Consider the following 17,369-nt stretch of genomic DNA (forward strand, 5'->3'; position numbering starts at 1 on the left):
AAGCAGGAAAAAAATTGTTGTTTCTTATTACCCCTGCCACAAAAAAGGCTGTACAAGCACTTTTGTAAAATGTCAATAACTATCAGTGGGACAAGCATTTAAAATGCTTTATTCATAAACGGTATAAAATTCCAAACATTAACATTGTTTTCTTACTCTTTGATCATTTCTAAGGATATGTTGCAAAATACTTTATGTGTGAGTGACCTTCAAGCCTCCTGCCACAGCCCTGATCTATATTTTATGACTTTTCATAACTAAACTGGAGCACTTCCATGACCTAAAAATTTGTATTCCGTTCTAATTTGTTAATGTTGTTTCTCAGCTCGGAAGATCTAAAAAGGAAATAAATAACCTGGTTCACATTTGACCCGAGTTACACAAAACACACACACACACACACACACACACACACACACGCTAAATACAACAAATGTACATACAGAAGGCAAAGTGTCTTTATGTCTGAGAAACCTGCTAAAATTTTCTAAATGGTAAATGGATTTTATGTAGTGTTTTCCTATTCATTACACACTCAAAGTGCTTTCCATTATAATCAACATTCACTTATGCACCCACACGTCAGTGCATCACTTTTCACTGTAAACATGGTCCAAGGACACTTGGACGTGCAGCCTTGAGTAGAGGTTATTGAACCACTAAACGTCTGAGCAGTGGGTGACCTACCCTGCCCCTTTAGCCACAGCCTATGCAGTGGGCAGTGAGTGCATTAGGAAATTCATAGTATGCTGGGAGTATAAAGAGATCATGAGCTTTCAAAACCATTAGCAACCTCATGCAAGGGTAAATATAGGAAAAGACAGAAATAAATGTTGAGCTGTTTCCCCGTGCTTTTTGCAGACATTTAAGTGTATGAATAGATTCATTGCGGCAGTTTAGACATAAAGGAACTCCATAAACTGGTTTCTCTGCTTTTATCATTGTGGCATGATTCACAATCACGTCTTTTTTTCAGCACATTAGCAATTTTATTCCTGATTATCTTTTTTTGTTGTAAAAACTCAGCTCTTTTCAGTGCCCCCAATGGGTTTCTTCTCCTGGGTGATTATTATATAAATCGTTTTACTTTATCACTTTGATGGGCAGCAGTGCCAAATGGTTCCCTAGTTAAAAAAGGGGATCATGATTTGAATGAGTATCTTTTCTAATAGATACCTTAATAATTTGATAATTTTATTAGGAAAACTGCCTTCTTTTTTTGTTTAAATTGGATGCCAATAGCTTATGCAGTTCTCATGAATACAATCCAACAAAGAACCAACTGCTTTAGGGTATTTATATTCAGTTGGATCACACTGGAGGTTTAGTTAAAAACAATTTCTCCATCATTTATAAGAACATGGGGGAACAAAACTGAAAAAGTGTCAAACTAAAAGAGCAAAACTTCCTCAGCAGGAAAAGAATTAGTTGACATCAGTAAAAAAGTAAGACAGTAATTTGCCGTTTTTGTGATGCTAAGCACCTCTGCCAGGAGGCTTACTGTCAACATCTTCTCACACCAATAAGAAGTAGAGCAACTGAAAATGTTAATTATTTATCACACAGCAACTGCAGACTACAGAAAGTGCAAGAGCAAGAAAACCACACTGAACTTGCAGAAAATCGACTTTGTGCTGAGCAAATCAAACTTCTGATCTAGAGGCCAATATGGGTTCAATTACAAAAACATGGCTAATTTGAGCTGGTCAGGAAGTGGAGGCTTCCCGACCAACTGAAAAGCAAGAAACAAATGATTAACTACTTACAATACCTCAGTGTACTGACAGTGTAAGGTTTCAGGTATCATATCAAGTTTCATTTTCACATAGGAAACAAAGAATAATGGGGGTCAACTGTTTTTCTTACCTGTGTGTCTTTTCCTGAGCTGCCAGCAGCAAGGTGAACTGAAACAATGGAAAAAGATTATGTTATTCCAAATCATCCAGCAAAAAGAAATAAAATATTCAAAACTGAAACAGTCTCCTTTGTGCTTCAGTCTTCACCATCTAAAAGTTGTCATACAAATGCAACACTAAAAGAAAACAACTTGTTTATTATTATTTGTGGACAAACAACATATTTAAAAGGTATTTGAGGGTTTTCTTCCATTCGGAGTTGCTGCTGGATGTCTAAAAGCGTACGGGACCATTTCACCATTCGAGATTATAATTAGAGCCTTGAGAGCTTCTATCCAATTACATTGCCATCGATTCAGAGACAAGAAAATCTTCTCAGAAAGGTTCTCAGGATTTCAAATCAATACATCAAAAACGGCAGCGTTGCTGAGAATGAATTAATAAAGCAATTTATATTAAATTACACTGCCTTCACTCCCACATCACTCAGCTTTAAATCTGACTTTAATTAGATGATCTAACATAAAAAATTGTTAAATTTCCTCTGCTGACTCACTGCACTGTGGCCATTAAAAAGGTCAACAGAGAGTTCAGATTAAAACCTAAAAGCAGCAGATATGTTTTCGAGCTTCAACCGAACCACTATGTAATATCCAAAATATAGGCTCTACAGAAAAGATATAACTATCTGTATTTCAGAAGATTGATACAATCTCTGTGAACCACTCTGCAATAATTTGGTCAGATATTGATTCCAGCCATAGTAAGGAAACCCTTAACTTAAATTATTTAACAAACACAAAAAGTCCATTTAAATACTTCTGTCTGCAAAGCCTGGAATGAAGCTGCCAGATCAAAACGAGTGACTGCTATTATTCTTATAATGAAAACACTGAAAATAACAGTGGATGCTGACACTTTTAAAACTATCTAAAGGAAATGAAGGGATTTTATTTTTCCTAAGAATGGAAGAGAAGGTCTGATTTTTACTAGTTAGGTTTTCTTGCATTTAAAAACATAAATAAATTCTGTTTCCTGCTACTGTTTACAGCAGTTCACAGTTAATTTAAAGTGCTTGTGTGACAAGGACAAAATGAGACAAATGGAGAGAAGACAGAAAAGATGATGCTGATGAGCTGTTAAATCAACCAAACATGAATGACATTCAAATAATTAACAGAGAAACAAAACACAGCACATAGTGTCTTAAAAGAAATTCCACAATGACTCAGCAGTGACTTTGTTAATTAGAAATAACATTAGTACCATTATATAATAGTGCAGAATGAACCATCATGCTCAACTTTAAGGCTAATGTGAAAGAAATTACTTAATAATGGTTTCATTTCCTGATTAAATACTTCAGATAAAATGGGTATAAATTGACATAAAAAAAAAAGCAAATAGATAAACGCATGTGCAACAACATTGTTCAGTATAGGAAAAAAAAATCGTGGATAGCAACTTCCCACTGAATAAAGAAAAGCAGTTATTTCAAACATTGCTGAACAAGGTCAAATATTTCCCTTTGGAGTGTAAAATCATGGTGTCTGCAAATAAAATGGATTTCCAGTGTGTTTCAGGCAGCTTTTGTGATGTGGTCCATGCTCATATTTCAATGAATATAAAGAATGCAATGTATTGACCAGCACTACTGACAAATCTTTGATTTTTTTAGACTGTTATATTTTACAGGTAACTCTCTCTTCAAACATTTCCCACAAAAAGAGTCTGCATCTAACAGACACAGGGTGACCAAAGAAAAAGGTAAAAGAAAGAAGAGGGGGAGCCTGATCGTATTTATAAAATGAGAAGCTCAAAATAAATCTTGCATAATGGGAATCACAATCTGGATTAAACTGCCTCCTTTTTTCTTCATTATACACAAGAAGCCAGCAAAACTCAATTTTGTACACCCCCCTCCCCTCACATCATTATCTGATATCTGTATATCCTAAAAGCTATGTGAAGTTCACAAACATAAAGCGAGAGCCAGCAAAGCTTTAGGTATGTAGACACTACACACGACATCATGATATTGTATTCTGGTTTCTGTTGTTATTAAAAATGCAACATTTGGTATGAAACTGGGCTTCCTACAGGAATACATACAAGTTAACAATACATTCTGCTACCTCTGCTCAAAATTCCCATCTTTTCATGGCTCACCCTGGAGAGGCAGAGATGCACAGAAAGGAAGAGGGGGAATAACTCCATACATAACATCAGGAGCGGTGACTGGAGCACCTCCATCTCATTGCTTCCTCAGCCTGCATAATCAAGTCTGTTGTTTCCAACCATGTTTTCAATTGAGCCACACTGAGATGAAGTGGCTTTGATTTCAGAAAGTCTCCAAATTCCTTTACACAATGACGGCGCTGAATGGTTTAGCTTTTAAACAAGCCTGTGCAGAATATACGCTGTTGTCATAATGACAGAACATGTCCAGTGCAATTATCAAGGAAACGCTGCACTCGGGTTTCATCTTAGGCGAATCCAAATTCAAGACTGACAAAGAATGTATGCAGAGCAGCTAGATACTTTATTAAATTCAAACAGGTTGAAGGGTTCTACTGAGAGCCATTTCCTGCTAATGAAAAATGGATTCATAGTAATTAAACAATGGCTTGCTTGTTTGACAATTGGTCAGTGTCTGACTTTAATTACTTCCAGCATTTAATGGGCGCTGAGAGAGCTGGGAAAAATAGAGACACCACATGAAAAGTGCTTTGAAGTAACTAAATCGTATTAACAAAGGCAGTTATTCAGGTGTATTATATTAACTTGAATGCAAATTAGCAATCAGTGTCTGCTTTAAAAGAGCTCTGATAATCACCATGTCCATGTGGGGTATTCAAAGCAACATGAGACAACTAAGGGCTTCCAAATAGACTGAATAGAGAAAGCTCTGAACTGCAGCTGCAGTGGTTCAAAAAACAAAGTCATTTAATTTGGCAAAAACAATAAAATCTAAAATCCTGTTAGCTTCACAGTGCTGATGTATGTGGCAGGGCTGCCATCCAGAAACCACTTTTGAGACCAGCGTGCAAACACTGCCAAGCTGAGAGCCATTAAACATGGATTCAGCTCTTACCAACCTCTTCTGAAAGGCCATCCATAGCCCTCCTCTTTACACAACAACACTACCTGGCACAAGATGTTGTAAAGTGGCTGGTGAAAAGAACAAACATTTAGGAAAATGAAACATGAGAAAAAATGCACGAGTATTTGTCTTGAATAACACAGGTGGGGAAAAACATACTGCTTTGTTTTCTAATGTTGGCCTATTTCGATCATTAAGTATCTTCAAGTTGAAGACAAAGTTAATTTTCATCCTGCTTTATTAATGTTAAATGTTTTGAAAATGTCATCACGACATGAACCAGGCCACAGCTTTTTTTTTATCTTCTTCTTCTTTCAGCTCCTCCCTTTAGCAGTCGCAACAGTAGATCATCTGACCCCATCACTTGCATCTTCATCTATCAGTCCAACACTCTGCATGTCCTCCTTCACTACATCCATTAACCCCCTCTGTGGTCTTTGTCTTTTACTCCTGCCTGGCAGCTCCATGTTCAACAGTACATGTCCAAACATCAACCATGGCTGTCTAACTTTGTGTCCAAATCACTTAACCTGAGCTGCCCTTCTCGTTTCTATTCTGCAATTCATTTCAACTCTGCCACCTACGGCTCCACCTACTGTCTTTTTGTCACTGAAACATCTCCAAATCACACATCATATCAGGTTTCTGTACAATTTTATAAACCCTCCTTTTCATAGTTTCTGCTATCCTTCTGCTAACGCCTGTGTGACTGCAATCTACATCCAAATCCCATCATACCGTTTAAGTCCACTACCAACATCCCCTGATGAACCTCTGTTGGTAAGATCAGTTTTGCCATTCATATCTAATAGATGGGTTGGAGTCAGGGTTACTTCACAGCAAATTAAAAGAACAAATTATAAATATGACAAATGTTAGGATCCCTTTCTACTTTTTCTTTTCCCTCTACATTAAAAATCTGATCCCTTCTGGTTTCCTACTTGTGCGGGCAGACTTTGGCGTTGATTGTGTCTAGGGGTGGTCAATAATGCCTCAAAATTATATCACGAAACTTCAAGAAATTTTGTGATAATGATATTTCACACAAAAAAAACAAAAAAAAAAAACTGCACAACATTTTATCAATGCCTGCACCTTGCAGGCAGCAGCATTTATGAGTGCAAGTAAATGAAGTGCATTCTCTACCCTTCTTTTCCAATGAGTTACTGTCACTGATGACAGACTACCTAATTTGAAGTGTGAATCCATTGAAACAAGGTCCCAGCAGCAGCAGCATTACAGTACAATAGAGGTGACTCATCATGAGTCAAGTGTAAGCACAAAAGTAGTGTTTCCCTTGGAATTTAAAATAAAAGTCTAAAATAAAAATTTAAAATAACTTCTTAGCACTAGTTTAACAATAACTAAAGAAACTTCATCTTGCTTGATTCATTGCTTTTCAACTGTTTGAACTGGTATCATATACCTGGCCAAACTATATGGAACAGCATCAGTAATTTCCTTCCACCATCTTCTCTTCCTGTCACATAAATTGCAGCTAACAAGAGCAGCTAGCGATGCTTGGTTGAGTCATTCGTTTAAATTTGAGTCGCATATCACCACCTGTTAGTTTTTGCCTCTAATGGGGAAACAAGCTTGTTGTTTCCACCCTCGATGGGAATGGGGACAAATGGTTGCTGGCAGTTGCTACAGTGGGTGAAATCAGTCACAAAAAGTTATATGTTGGTGCATCAAAAACCTTTTTTGCAGATATTTCTGTCACTGGTGGAATTTGGACACAAGTCGATCTGCTAGTGACCAAGGCAATCACAAGGAGGTTTTTGATGCAGCAACCTCTTTCACCTAGTGACAGTCAGCAACCACTGGGGCAGCACATCAAGGGCGGTTATGATGAATTTTCATCAGTGATGATCAATAATAACCCCAGGCTGAAGAAAACTTACCATAACTTATACGTGAGGTAAGATGATTTCAGGATGCCAGCATTTCTCATTGAAAAATTATAGAACTTAGCAGCAACAAGAACAATAAAAGCTATTATAAGTAAATCTCCTCAAAGGGCTGGCACAGATGGCACACAGTTTCACACACAGTTGTAATAATTCATTTGGTTTATATTTTTTGACAACTGCTCTGCAAACTGTTCGGCATGCAAGATGCAGAAGCTTCATCTGGGATTGTGTCATATTAAATTTAAACTTTCTCTCCCAGCTCGAGCACCACCAGCAGCCATCCAAGATCCATACTAGCAACACGTAATCGAGTTAGAGCTATGGCGCTCACTCTCAATGCAAATGTTTTATTGTTTGGTTGGTTGGATTTTTAAATATATAAATGCTGATTACATTAAATAAACGTTATCATACTTTTGTAGCAGCTTTTAATCATGAAATTATTATTTGTTTATACAGCTTCATGTCTCGTTCACAGACTGTCTCAGATATATAAAGATGCCAATGTACTAAAACCACCAATGCTATAGTGGGTGTCTCCAAGATTAGATTTTGCCAGAATGACACACAAACACATGCACACATACACACACAAACTCACAAGGTGAAAACAACAACCAGACAGCTGCAGACGGCTCATATAGCAGATTAAGATGCTGTATTCCGCAAATATATTAAAAAGTAATGGACAAGGACAATGCCATACTCAGCAAACATAAGTTGGACCACATCCATTCTTTAACTTGACCTTCATTTTGTTCTGAGCTACAGATCTGTCAAGTCCAGCGACTGTGTCAATATCAGGCTGCAGACATTTAGAGTGACAGGAAAAATACAGGAAACTGCTTTTGTTGTGGGGTTTTTTCTAATGAAACTAGGTGTTTCCAGGAGCACATTTTGCAATGATGGCACCATATACTGCACATAAAGATGTGTGTAGCCTTCCAACACGATTTTATAAGAAAATGACCCTACCAGATCTATAACATCAGTATACACATTCCAAACTAACCAATAATTTCAATAGTTTTAGGTCTATTTTATTAAAATGTAATGCTCATATTTAAAATTATGGTCCCACATTAAATGACAAAGCAGGGTATATTTTTAGGCATAGCTACTTTTTGACTGACATGTCACTACCATATGAGCGCAACATCACAAAACATGTTGCCAATGGGAGCGCAAAGTGTCCAGGTTATCTTGCAACAATATGCAAATGTACAGGTACACAGTCTGCCAAAATGAGAGCACATCAGGTGGTCAAACCCTAATGAAACAACAAAAACAGTGGTATAGTAAGACAGCATAAGCACACATTTTACAGTTGAGTTTCAACAGCATGCTAATCGATATGTTTCTATATAAGGGTGAAGTCTTCTGTCAGAAAATTGATGGAGACTGTGTTGGGTCTTTAAGGTTTTGAGCAGTGGTCGTCTGCTTAAATCTCACAGCTCAGGTAGAGTAACAAACACATCTGAAGTATAAATCTTAAATCCGTGTATAACAGGTGATCAGCAGGATACACAGAAGAGAAAGAACAAAACATTTTTTAAGTTCAGATCCTGACTGATCTGCGAGTTAATAAGGTTGCTATGCCATGTGCTGAAATGTATGCATGTTGTTTTATCTGCCTGCCACAAGAGGCTGCAGTTATTTATTAAAGTCAAAGGAATTAATTTGATTTGCTGTGGGCAGCAAAGAAACATTAATAGCTATATTTCTACAGACATTTCATATTAGAGAGGAGTAAAGATAAATAATACTAAAATAATGGGAAAAACAAAACATGAATGCGATTTGTGAGTTGCATGGCCGAGTGTGTGTACTTGTGAGTAAAGAAACACACAGTTTGCTCTGCAGTTTTTCTTGTGGACTGATATTGGAACATGAAGCACCCCAACAACTAATTCTGGTGCTTGCATTACATCCATAGCACCTATGCTAGCATTTGTAAACTATTATCCCCCCTCTCTCCAACACTAATATACAAGTAATATCAATATTAAGGACCAGAAATACATCAGATCCAAGCACTGAGGATGGAGACTCACTGAAGAGTTACACGACAGAGGCAAAACTTTGGCTTTCTGCTCCAGGTGTTTCACTCACGCCTTTATTCTCATAACATCTCTCACTGCCATTCCTACTAGAATTAATGCTTCAAGTGATGACTATCACTACAAAAAAATATCACATGCTTTTATTCTTTGCTTTCAGCAGCTGGTAGTTAATTGCTGGCTGCAAGCCTTAGTAGATTTTCTAACTCACTGAATCCAAGTTTTGCACTCTAATAGGGAAACTCCCACAAATACATATGCAGCAGCAGAAATAACGGTGTCCACGCCTTTCTGTCACAAAGATGCCAAAACTAATTTATGCTGGTGCAACCTGTTCCTTAAACTGGCCCTGTGCCTTTTTATTAAGCTAAATTGATGTTTTTAAATCAACAACCTAAACAGCTAAAGGACTTCTAAGCACCAATTTGTCACTTAGCCAAAATCTCGTCGTTCATTGTCGATATAGTCATATCTTTTCGCTCCCCCTATGGGATAAGATCTGTTCCAAGACCTGCGAGAGAGTAATCATGAATCCTAATCCTCCTCACCATGTGAGCTGTATGCCTTCAGTCACTTCTAAAAACCCAAAAGTGACCACAGCTGAAGGTCAGAACAAAGACTATTGTTTAAGAGCTGGCTCAGCTCTCCTTTCTCCCCATCATCGCCCACTTCAATCTCACAGTCCTTTTTACTGTCTCTGAACTGAGTCATCCTAAGGTAGAGGAATGGGGAAAAAATTTTGAAGATAAATTGGCAATCTGTCACTTAGACACATGATGAAAAAAAACAAATAAAAAAACAAAAACCTTTAAGAAGCTGTTTTCTGGATTGCAATGAAAATGTCAGCAACCAACAAACCAACTGCTCGTGTTTAGACAAATTTTACAGTAAATAAATAACTAGTGTTTTAAATTTAATTGCTCTAAATTAACAGCACAGTTTTACCGGCTTCTCCAGCCACAAGTGATAAATGTTGCTGTTCACCAACAGCATAAGAAAAGCTGAATCCACATTTTTATATAGCTCTACAACCCCATGTATTGTACATCACTGCACTATCTCTAAGTCAACAAGCAATTGCACACTCTATGGAAATACTGCATGTACCACAATTGAAATGCGCCCCATGTGGACCCAGAAAATGCGCTGTGGTCTCAAACTGCTGGTCCCGACTGCATCACACTCAATGTCAAACCACTTGAGTGCACATCAGAAATGACAGTTGGTTGAGGCTCCATGGACAACATCATTGAAAAACAGCAGAGGTGGCACCCTAATGTCACCAAACTGGCTGTTCTCCAGACCTCGGCTGTACTTCAATGTTAGGTCCATGAATATTACATACAGGGGGAGCAGACAAGCAGCCTTGTCTGAGTGTGATGCCCAGCTAAATGTGCTTGACTCAGGGCCAAATACACAAACAGAGCTTTCACCCGGGCACAGGGTCAATTGCAGCAGACACCATGGCTGCTCATACTGCCCAGAAAGTAGTGCATATTTTACATCACACATGCATTGACTTGAGGACTTTTTCAAACTGCTACGGTTTTGTTTAATGTGCAACATCCGCAGGTAGGCTTCAAAGCAGCACTTCCTTCTTTTCCAGTTATTAGGAATTAATTGAACTGAGACAAGGCTTGATTTATTTACTTATTTATTTTTGCCAGAAATAAGCATCCAAGGAAGGAAGCTGATCAGAAATTATATGTGATATATGTTTCTCCTTTTTCTAGTGAAATTCTACAAAATAAAAAGTCATGAACATATTCATGTTTGGAATAAGCAAAGCAAAGCAAAGAAAGGAACGTAAAGCAGCGGCTAACTGTAGGTTAAAATCTTAATTATCCTAGGTCGAATCCAATTAATAATGAATCAGTAGTACTGAGAATGACCTGTGGTAATGCAACACATTGGCAGATCCTTGTGTATTTAGCTATTTAGCTTTTGTCACCATGACAATTTTCAGTCCCAGTGAGGCAAGCAGCTCAGCATTTATCTCATCTCGTTCAGGTGGACCTTCACCATGGTACACTGGGCAGATATAATATTGGTCACTCAGTCCAATTCTCTTCCCAGCTGCAGCCACAAATTGTGTGCTGCAACGTCCATGTCACATCACTGAATATGTGACTGTATGTGCACGGAACATGTACACGCAGAAGAACATGCACACATATGCTAATGCAAATATACGTGGAGCATGCTTAGAGCATGCATTAATTCGTGTTAAACCAATTCAACTAAAAGATTTAACATATCAATTAAACATTTATCAAGTTAAGAAATCAACTTCATTGAGGGAATTATGAAACAATTTTGCCAATATTTGTGCTACAAATTAAAAACTATATATAGTCAAAGCGCAAAGATATCCTTTCACTTGTTTTTCAGTCTGTGGACATAATTTCCTTTTACTCTCTTACAGCGACAAAAATAGGAACAAGTCATGCTTTTAACTGTGGCTTTTGTTTAATCTTCTGCATTTGTTTTTTAAATTCCAAGCGCACATCCAGGGCGACAAAGAAACCCCCAACTTAAAGCTTTTGGGAGCTGTAGCCTGAGGTGCATTGATCCTCGGGCTTGACTCCTGTCGGTGCAACGTCGATATGTCAGGGAAAAAAGCAGCCCCGCTTGTCGCGAGGGGGGGGGATTTGATTTCAACAGAAATGCCACGAGAGAGCTTCCAAACCCTCTCCTCTGCCGTTAACTCTAATATAAACTCATTGGTCTACATAAAGCCACATGGCACCCGGTGAGTGCAAATCGCCTTTAAACTCCTCAGGAAGTTGAGGCGGATCATGGTTCCGCACTTCACACTTAAGAAAATACACTCGCAGCTCGCCTCTTCGCGCTGTTGGCAAAACTGTATCAAGCGCAACACTGTCCCTTGTTTCCAAACAAAAATCAGCTTCGCCTTGAAAAACGGAACAAACTGTTTACTGTTGCCGGGATCGTTACGTCCCTCACAGCTGTCTGGTCCGAGCCCCCTGACTTGAAGATTAGAAAGTAAAGTGAGTACTTACAGAAAGAGAGGAAAAGCAAACAGCCTGCCACTTTGTGACCGACGTGTGGGCTGTTCGACAGCATCCCGGGAGAGTCGTATTTGAGCTGTGTAGGTGGTGGAGGAAGCTCGCAGAGCATGGGCTTTCTGACTGTTAAAAAACAAACAACTGGGCTTTTCCTTTTCACGGAAAACGAGGAGTAGATCTATGCTCCGGCAGGAGGCATCGCCACTTTCTGTACGAGGCGCAGGGACGCGCTCTGCTGGCGGGATGAATTCACTGAGCTCAGCTGACAGGCTGCCCGGCCAGATGGTGGAAAAAAACAGAAACGCTTACTGGAGGCTAACTGCTGCTACCTTCAAGTGCTCCCGTGAAACTCCCGACTTAGCTCTAGAGCTGGAAATACATCTTACCGAGCAGTCTTTTTTTTTTTTTTTTTATCAAAACGTGTTCGAAAAGGTCAATGTAGGTTTATCAAAGGTTATAATTATAATTTTAATTAAATGAAATAAAAAATAAGCCATGAGTTGCTTAAAATTTAACCCATAGCTCCAACTAAAGCATAGCAATAATTTTAGAGAATTCAAAATGCTAAAAAAAAAAAATCCACCCAAATGACCCAAATATTTAAAGTTTACTGTTAATTAACGGAGCACCAAATCCACACAGTTAAGCTGATACCAAGAAATGTTCGCCAGCCTGTTAGAAATGTTATGTTTACCTGAGTAACTAATCGATTATGTAGTTCCAATTCTACTCTGGAGATAACTGTTCAGTTTTCTCTACAGTTATGTCACTTCCTCCCCCCACAGTAAACATTTGTCATGTCTTACCAGAGGAAATCACACGGGCAACTAGTGACATGAACTAATTGGTTCCAGTTATGCTTTCTTATAAACCATGCCATTAGGTCAGCTTAGATAATTGCCGGATCCTGGAACTGGGACGCCTAAGTAGGATGCAGCTTATTGTTGAATTTCATCGAATGGTTTCCTTGCTTTATGTTGAAATATATTCCTGGAAAATGTCAGTAAGAGGTCACAACTTACATTCATGATAATAATGATGTGCAGATCTGCTATATACAGCACTGCAGACTGTTGGTTTTGCACATAAAGAAACCACAGGGAGACATTTATCAAAAACTCTCCACACTCACCCAACACTTCTTTGTAGATTTTTATAGATCCCCATAAAGCAGCTGTCTCCATGTTTCTGACTCACATTTTGCAAAGCCTTCATTTTTCACGTTGTTTTTTATACACGCCATTAGTTGTTTTGTTGTTGTTGTTGTTTTTTATTTAGGTGCACTTGTTCAGTTATTTGCTAATGCACATATCTTATATCTCAAATATCAGTTAAGACTATTTAGGCATATATTCATATATGACCTGCTGAAGATCAAAATGAGCATCAGAATGGGATTTTTAGTGACTCTGACTCTTGTTGGTATCAAACAGGCTGCTCTGAGTACTTCACTAACTGCTGATCTACTGAGAATTTTTCAAAAGAAGAAAAATCAAGGGAGTAGCAGTTCTTTGGGAAACTGGGTGAAAAGGCCTTGTTGAGGTCAGAGGAGAATGACTAGAATGCTTCAAGCTGATGGGAAGCCAAATAACTCAAATAACCACTCGTTACAACCAACTGAACCTAAGGCAGATGGGTTATAGTAGAAGAAGATCACTCTGAGCACCACTTATGTCAGCTAAGAAGAGGAAACTGAGGCTAAAATTCACACTGACTCACCAAAATTGGACAAACAGAAGAAAGAAAAAATGTTACTTGGTGTGACGAGGCTTGATTTCTGCTATGGCATTCAGGTGGTCGGGTCAAAATCTGGTACAAACAACATGAAAGCATGGATCATGATGTCTGCTTCCAACAGGATAATGCACCATGTCATGAACTCAAATGATCTCATACTAGTTTTCTGAACACTACGGTAAGTTCACTGAATTCAAATGACCTCTGCAGTCACCGCATCTCAATCCAAACAGAGCACCTGTGGGGTGTGGTGGAACAGAGATCGTGCTCATGTATACACAGCTCACAAATCTGCAGCAATTGGGATGCTACCATGTCAATATTGACCAAAATTTGTGAGGAATGTTTTTAGCACCTTGTTGGATCTGGGCCATGAATTAAAAGGCAGTTCAGAAGGCAAAAGGAGATCCAACCCCCTTCTTTAGCTCTTTCAATGTCATGATAGCGTTGCGCATCTAGTTTACTGTTTCCATTTTATTATGTCTTACTGTTTCCTGCTATGACAAGAAACGTATATCTAGTAAAACACCTGCAAAGTCAATGTGCATTTTCGCCTGATTACACTTCTCCTGAAAAGACTCTGGTTCCTTCATATCTGGAGTTAATTTGAACTTGTGAGAGTGGGACAGCTTACACCTTTATCATTCTAATTAGGAGACAGTGGATTAGTTACGTCATTAAGTCCCAGCAAAATGTGAGCAGGGGCCTAATTAGCACAATAACTTAAAGCCCTTATGTGCTGGGTCTGAAACTGTGTTATGTCGTAACCAGCTGCATAACCATATTACTTTGTTCTATTGAGAATATGGTAATATTGAGCTTCTTATGGTATGGTATGAATAGCCAAATCAATAGCTTTCTGTAGCCATGTCAATATGTTGTAAAATGTGACATTATGGGAACAGACCTAAAAATTGAGGGGACATTTTTGCATCCGAAACAGAAGCTTAACTAACATTATAGCATGTTAGCTATATTGCATTTTAGTTGTTGTTGTTTTTTTTAAGTTTTTTTCTCTTGTATATGTTTTTCAGATTTTTCTCTTCATTTTTTTCATCCTTGGAAAAGGAATGCTTTTCTGAGGGCTGCATTGTACAAATGTACAAATTAGGCATCTAAGATCAGCAGTAGTTTAATTGTTTTATTGTTATTTGCTTATTGGGGAAAAATCACTGTTAAAACTAAGACAAGTAATGAAAATCAAAATGTCTTTTTATCATTATACAGAAGAATAGGCCCAATTGACTTTGAATTTCAATTGGTGGCATCACCTCTGTGCTCCAAACTCCATAAATGCTACATTTTGGCAACTGGGGTGGCTCAAATTCACTGCTTTCTGTTATTCATCTTTCACGTGGGATGTGAGAAACACGCTTTTCAACATCCTGTGAAGGCAGCATTCATTCAGATGCACTTTGACAGATCTGTCCAGATTTGTGACTATGAACACAGCTAGAAACAAGAAAATCAGGACAGTGTCTTGTTTTGTTTTTTTCCCTCCAGTGACAGTACATGAAAGAGCAAGTTGTGAACAGTGACGGTGACTTGATTTTACAGAGACAAAGTAGACTTGACTGGTTTCTAAGTGCTAACATAAGAAGCAACTTGCCCCCAGTCTACTGTTACTGAAGTTACTACATGTTCTGTCTATATTAAACATTAAATAACAACATTAACATGTTTTTGTGTACTAAATGTGTAACTAATGTGAATTTCTGAGAGCTTTAACCTGTAATTATAATGTTATTAACTATAAACACAAACTATTATACGATTTAATAGTTACTGTAATCAAAAACCCATCAGATGTGCATAACCTCCCCTGGGTTTCTCTTCTAATTATTGTTTGTTAACCTTATATTACAAACCCTCATACTTTCCCAGTAAGAGAAGGACTGGGGACTATTCAGGTCTGTCTGTGTGAATGCGTGTGTAAGAAAAAGGATGATGGATTGCAGGTTTTAAAGTTCTCCATGGATATTGTTTCTACGGCAGTCCAGAAGAAAAAAATAAATACCACAGTGACAATTTACTTGATGAACTACACACTATGCACACTATCTCAGTCCCTCATTTTTCATTTTATGTCACATTTCATTTTGTTTTCACAAAGTTGACTCTGTCTACAATGGTGCATTCCCCTTACTTTTACCTGAAATACATGCAGCAATTCCTTCTAAAATATTGCAATCCACGCTACTTGGTTTATACAGGCAGGTGACAAATTAAAACCCCTGACCGCTACAGTGAAGTGATTTGGTGGCTCTTGGAGCTATTTTACTAAGAGAATCAGGATCCACTTGTCCCCTTAGAGGGAAATCAATACAGAATGGTTGTGAGAGATTAGCCTTTATCCTGTGATGAAACATTTCCGTCCCGATGAGTGGTCTCTTCCAGGATGATGAGACTCCAATCTATAGGGGTCACTAAATGGTTTAATAAGTATGAAAATGTGATGTGAATCACATGGAATGTTTTGGATGCATTAGACACATCTTTTTACCACAGTCACTAAAACATAAAGATACTTTCTGTTTTGTTTTGTTTTTTTCCCTCAATTTGCCATTGTCTTTATTCTGATAAAGGTCTCCATCTTTGTTATACTTTAAGCAGGTGTCTCCTGTTTAGACTCAAGGATCAGATAGATCCTTCTCCTTCATGTGCTCAGAAAAAACAAAGAAGGGCATTTAATGTAAACTGCAATGCTTTATTTCTAAATGATAAGAATAAAAAATCTGAAAGCAGACTTTTATTAAGAAGACAATGTACAGTACTGTGGATGGGGTAATTTATTGAAATGCACTGACATACGATGTATATGTTTATACAGTGCTATTGATCTTGAAAGTCAATATTGAACCTTTATTCTTCAAAACCGCCTGAACTCTCTTAGATAAGCTCTCCTGTACTTTCTTTAAGTAAGTAGTCTTCATGAATAGTTCTCCAGGCTTCTTGAAGGACATTCAAAGCTCTTCTTTGGATGTTGGTTGTTTTGTTCCATTCTTTGTCAAGATGATCCCACACTGCTTCAGTAATGTTAAGGTTGGAAGTCTGAGGACATCAGCCCGTGGCTGATAGAGGCCCATTATGTGTTTTTCTATCCAGGTATGCATTTCTTCTTTGGGATTATTGTTACGCTGATAAATGAAGTCATTGTCAGCTAGATGTTTTCCAGATGGTACTGCATAGTGGCACTTTTTTGTGTTCCCAATTCTATCAATTTTGACAAGATTCCCAACAACACTGGCTGCAATTCTGCCCAAACAGATGGTTGTAGACACTCATTGTAGTACCTCTTTCTTGACCTCCATATATATATATATATAAATATAAGAACTAACTTCAGGTATGGCCCCCACAGAGCCCAGATCTCAACATCATTGATTGTGTCTGGGATTACATGAAGAGAGAAGGATGCAAGGAAGCCTTCATCCACAGAAGATCTGTGATCAGTTCTCTGGGATGTTTGGAACAATCTACGAGCTGAATTCCTTCAAAAACTGTGTGCAAGTGTACCTAGAAGAATTGATGCTGTTTGGTCACACCACATATTGATTTGATTTAGATTTGTCTTTTGTTAATTCAGTGCACTTTGCTGATTAATGAAAATAACTGATTAACATTTCCATTTTTGGAAGCATTCTTTGTTTACAGCATTTTTCTCGCCTGCC

General features: G+C 38.1%; 1 protein-coding gene across 1 annotated transcript in view; it reads right to left on the reverse strand.

The window, feature by feature from the left end:
- Positions 1-12,312, reverse strand: part of b3glcta (beta 3-glucosyltransferase a) — an 84,503-nt gene extending 72,191 nt beyond the window's left edge. Inside the window, exons 1-2 of the mRNA XM_082502553.1 lie at positions 11,956-12,312; positions 1,867-1,904 (exon numbers count right to left, since the gene is read on the reverse strand). Coding sequence (XP_082358679.1) covers positions 1,867-1,904; positions 11,956-12,073 — 156 coding nt within the window. The 5' untranslated portion in view covers positions 12,074-12,312. The remainder of the gene's footprint in view (positions 1-1,866; positions 1,905-11,955) is intronic.
- Positions 12,313-17,369: the final 5,057 nt, after the last annotated feature.

This window comes from Aulonocara stuartgranti, assembly GCF_965226115.1.
Source record: "Aulonocara stuartgranti genome assembly, chromosome: 14".
In the NCBI taxonomy this organism is placed as follows: domain Eukaryota; kingdom Metazoa; phylum Chordata; class Actinopteri; order Cichliformes; family Cichlidae; genus Aulonocara; species Aulonocara stuartgranti.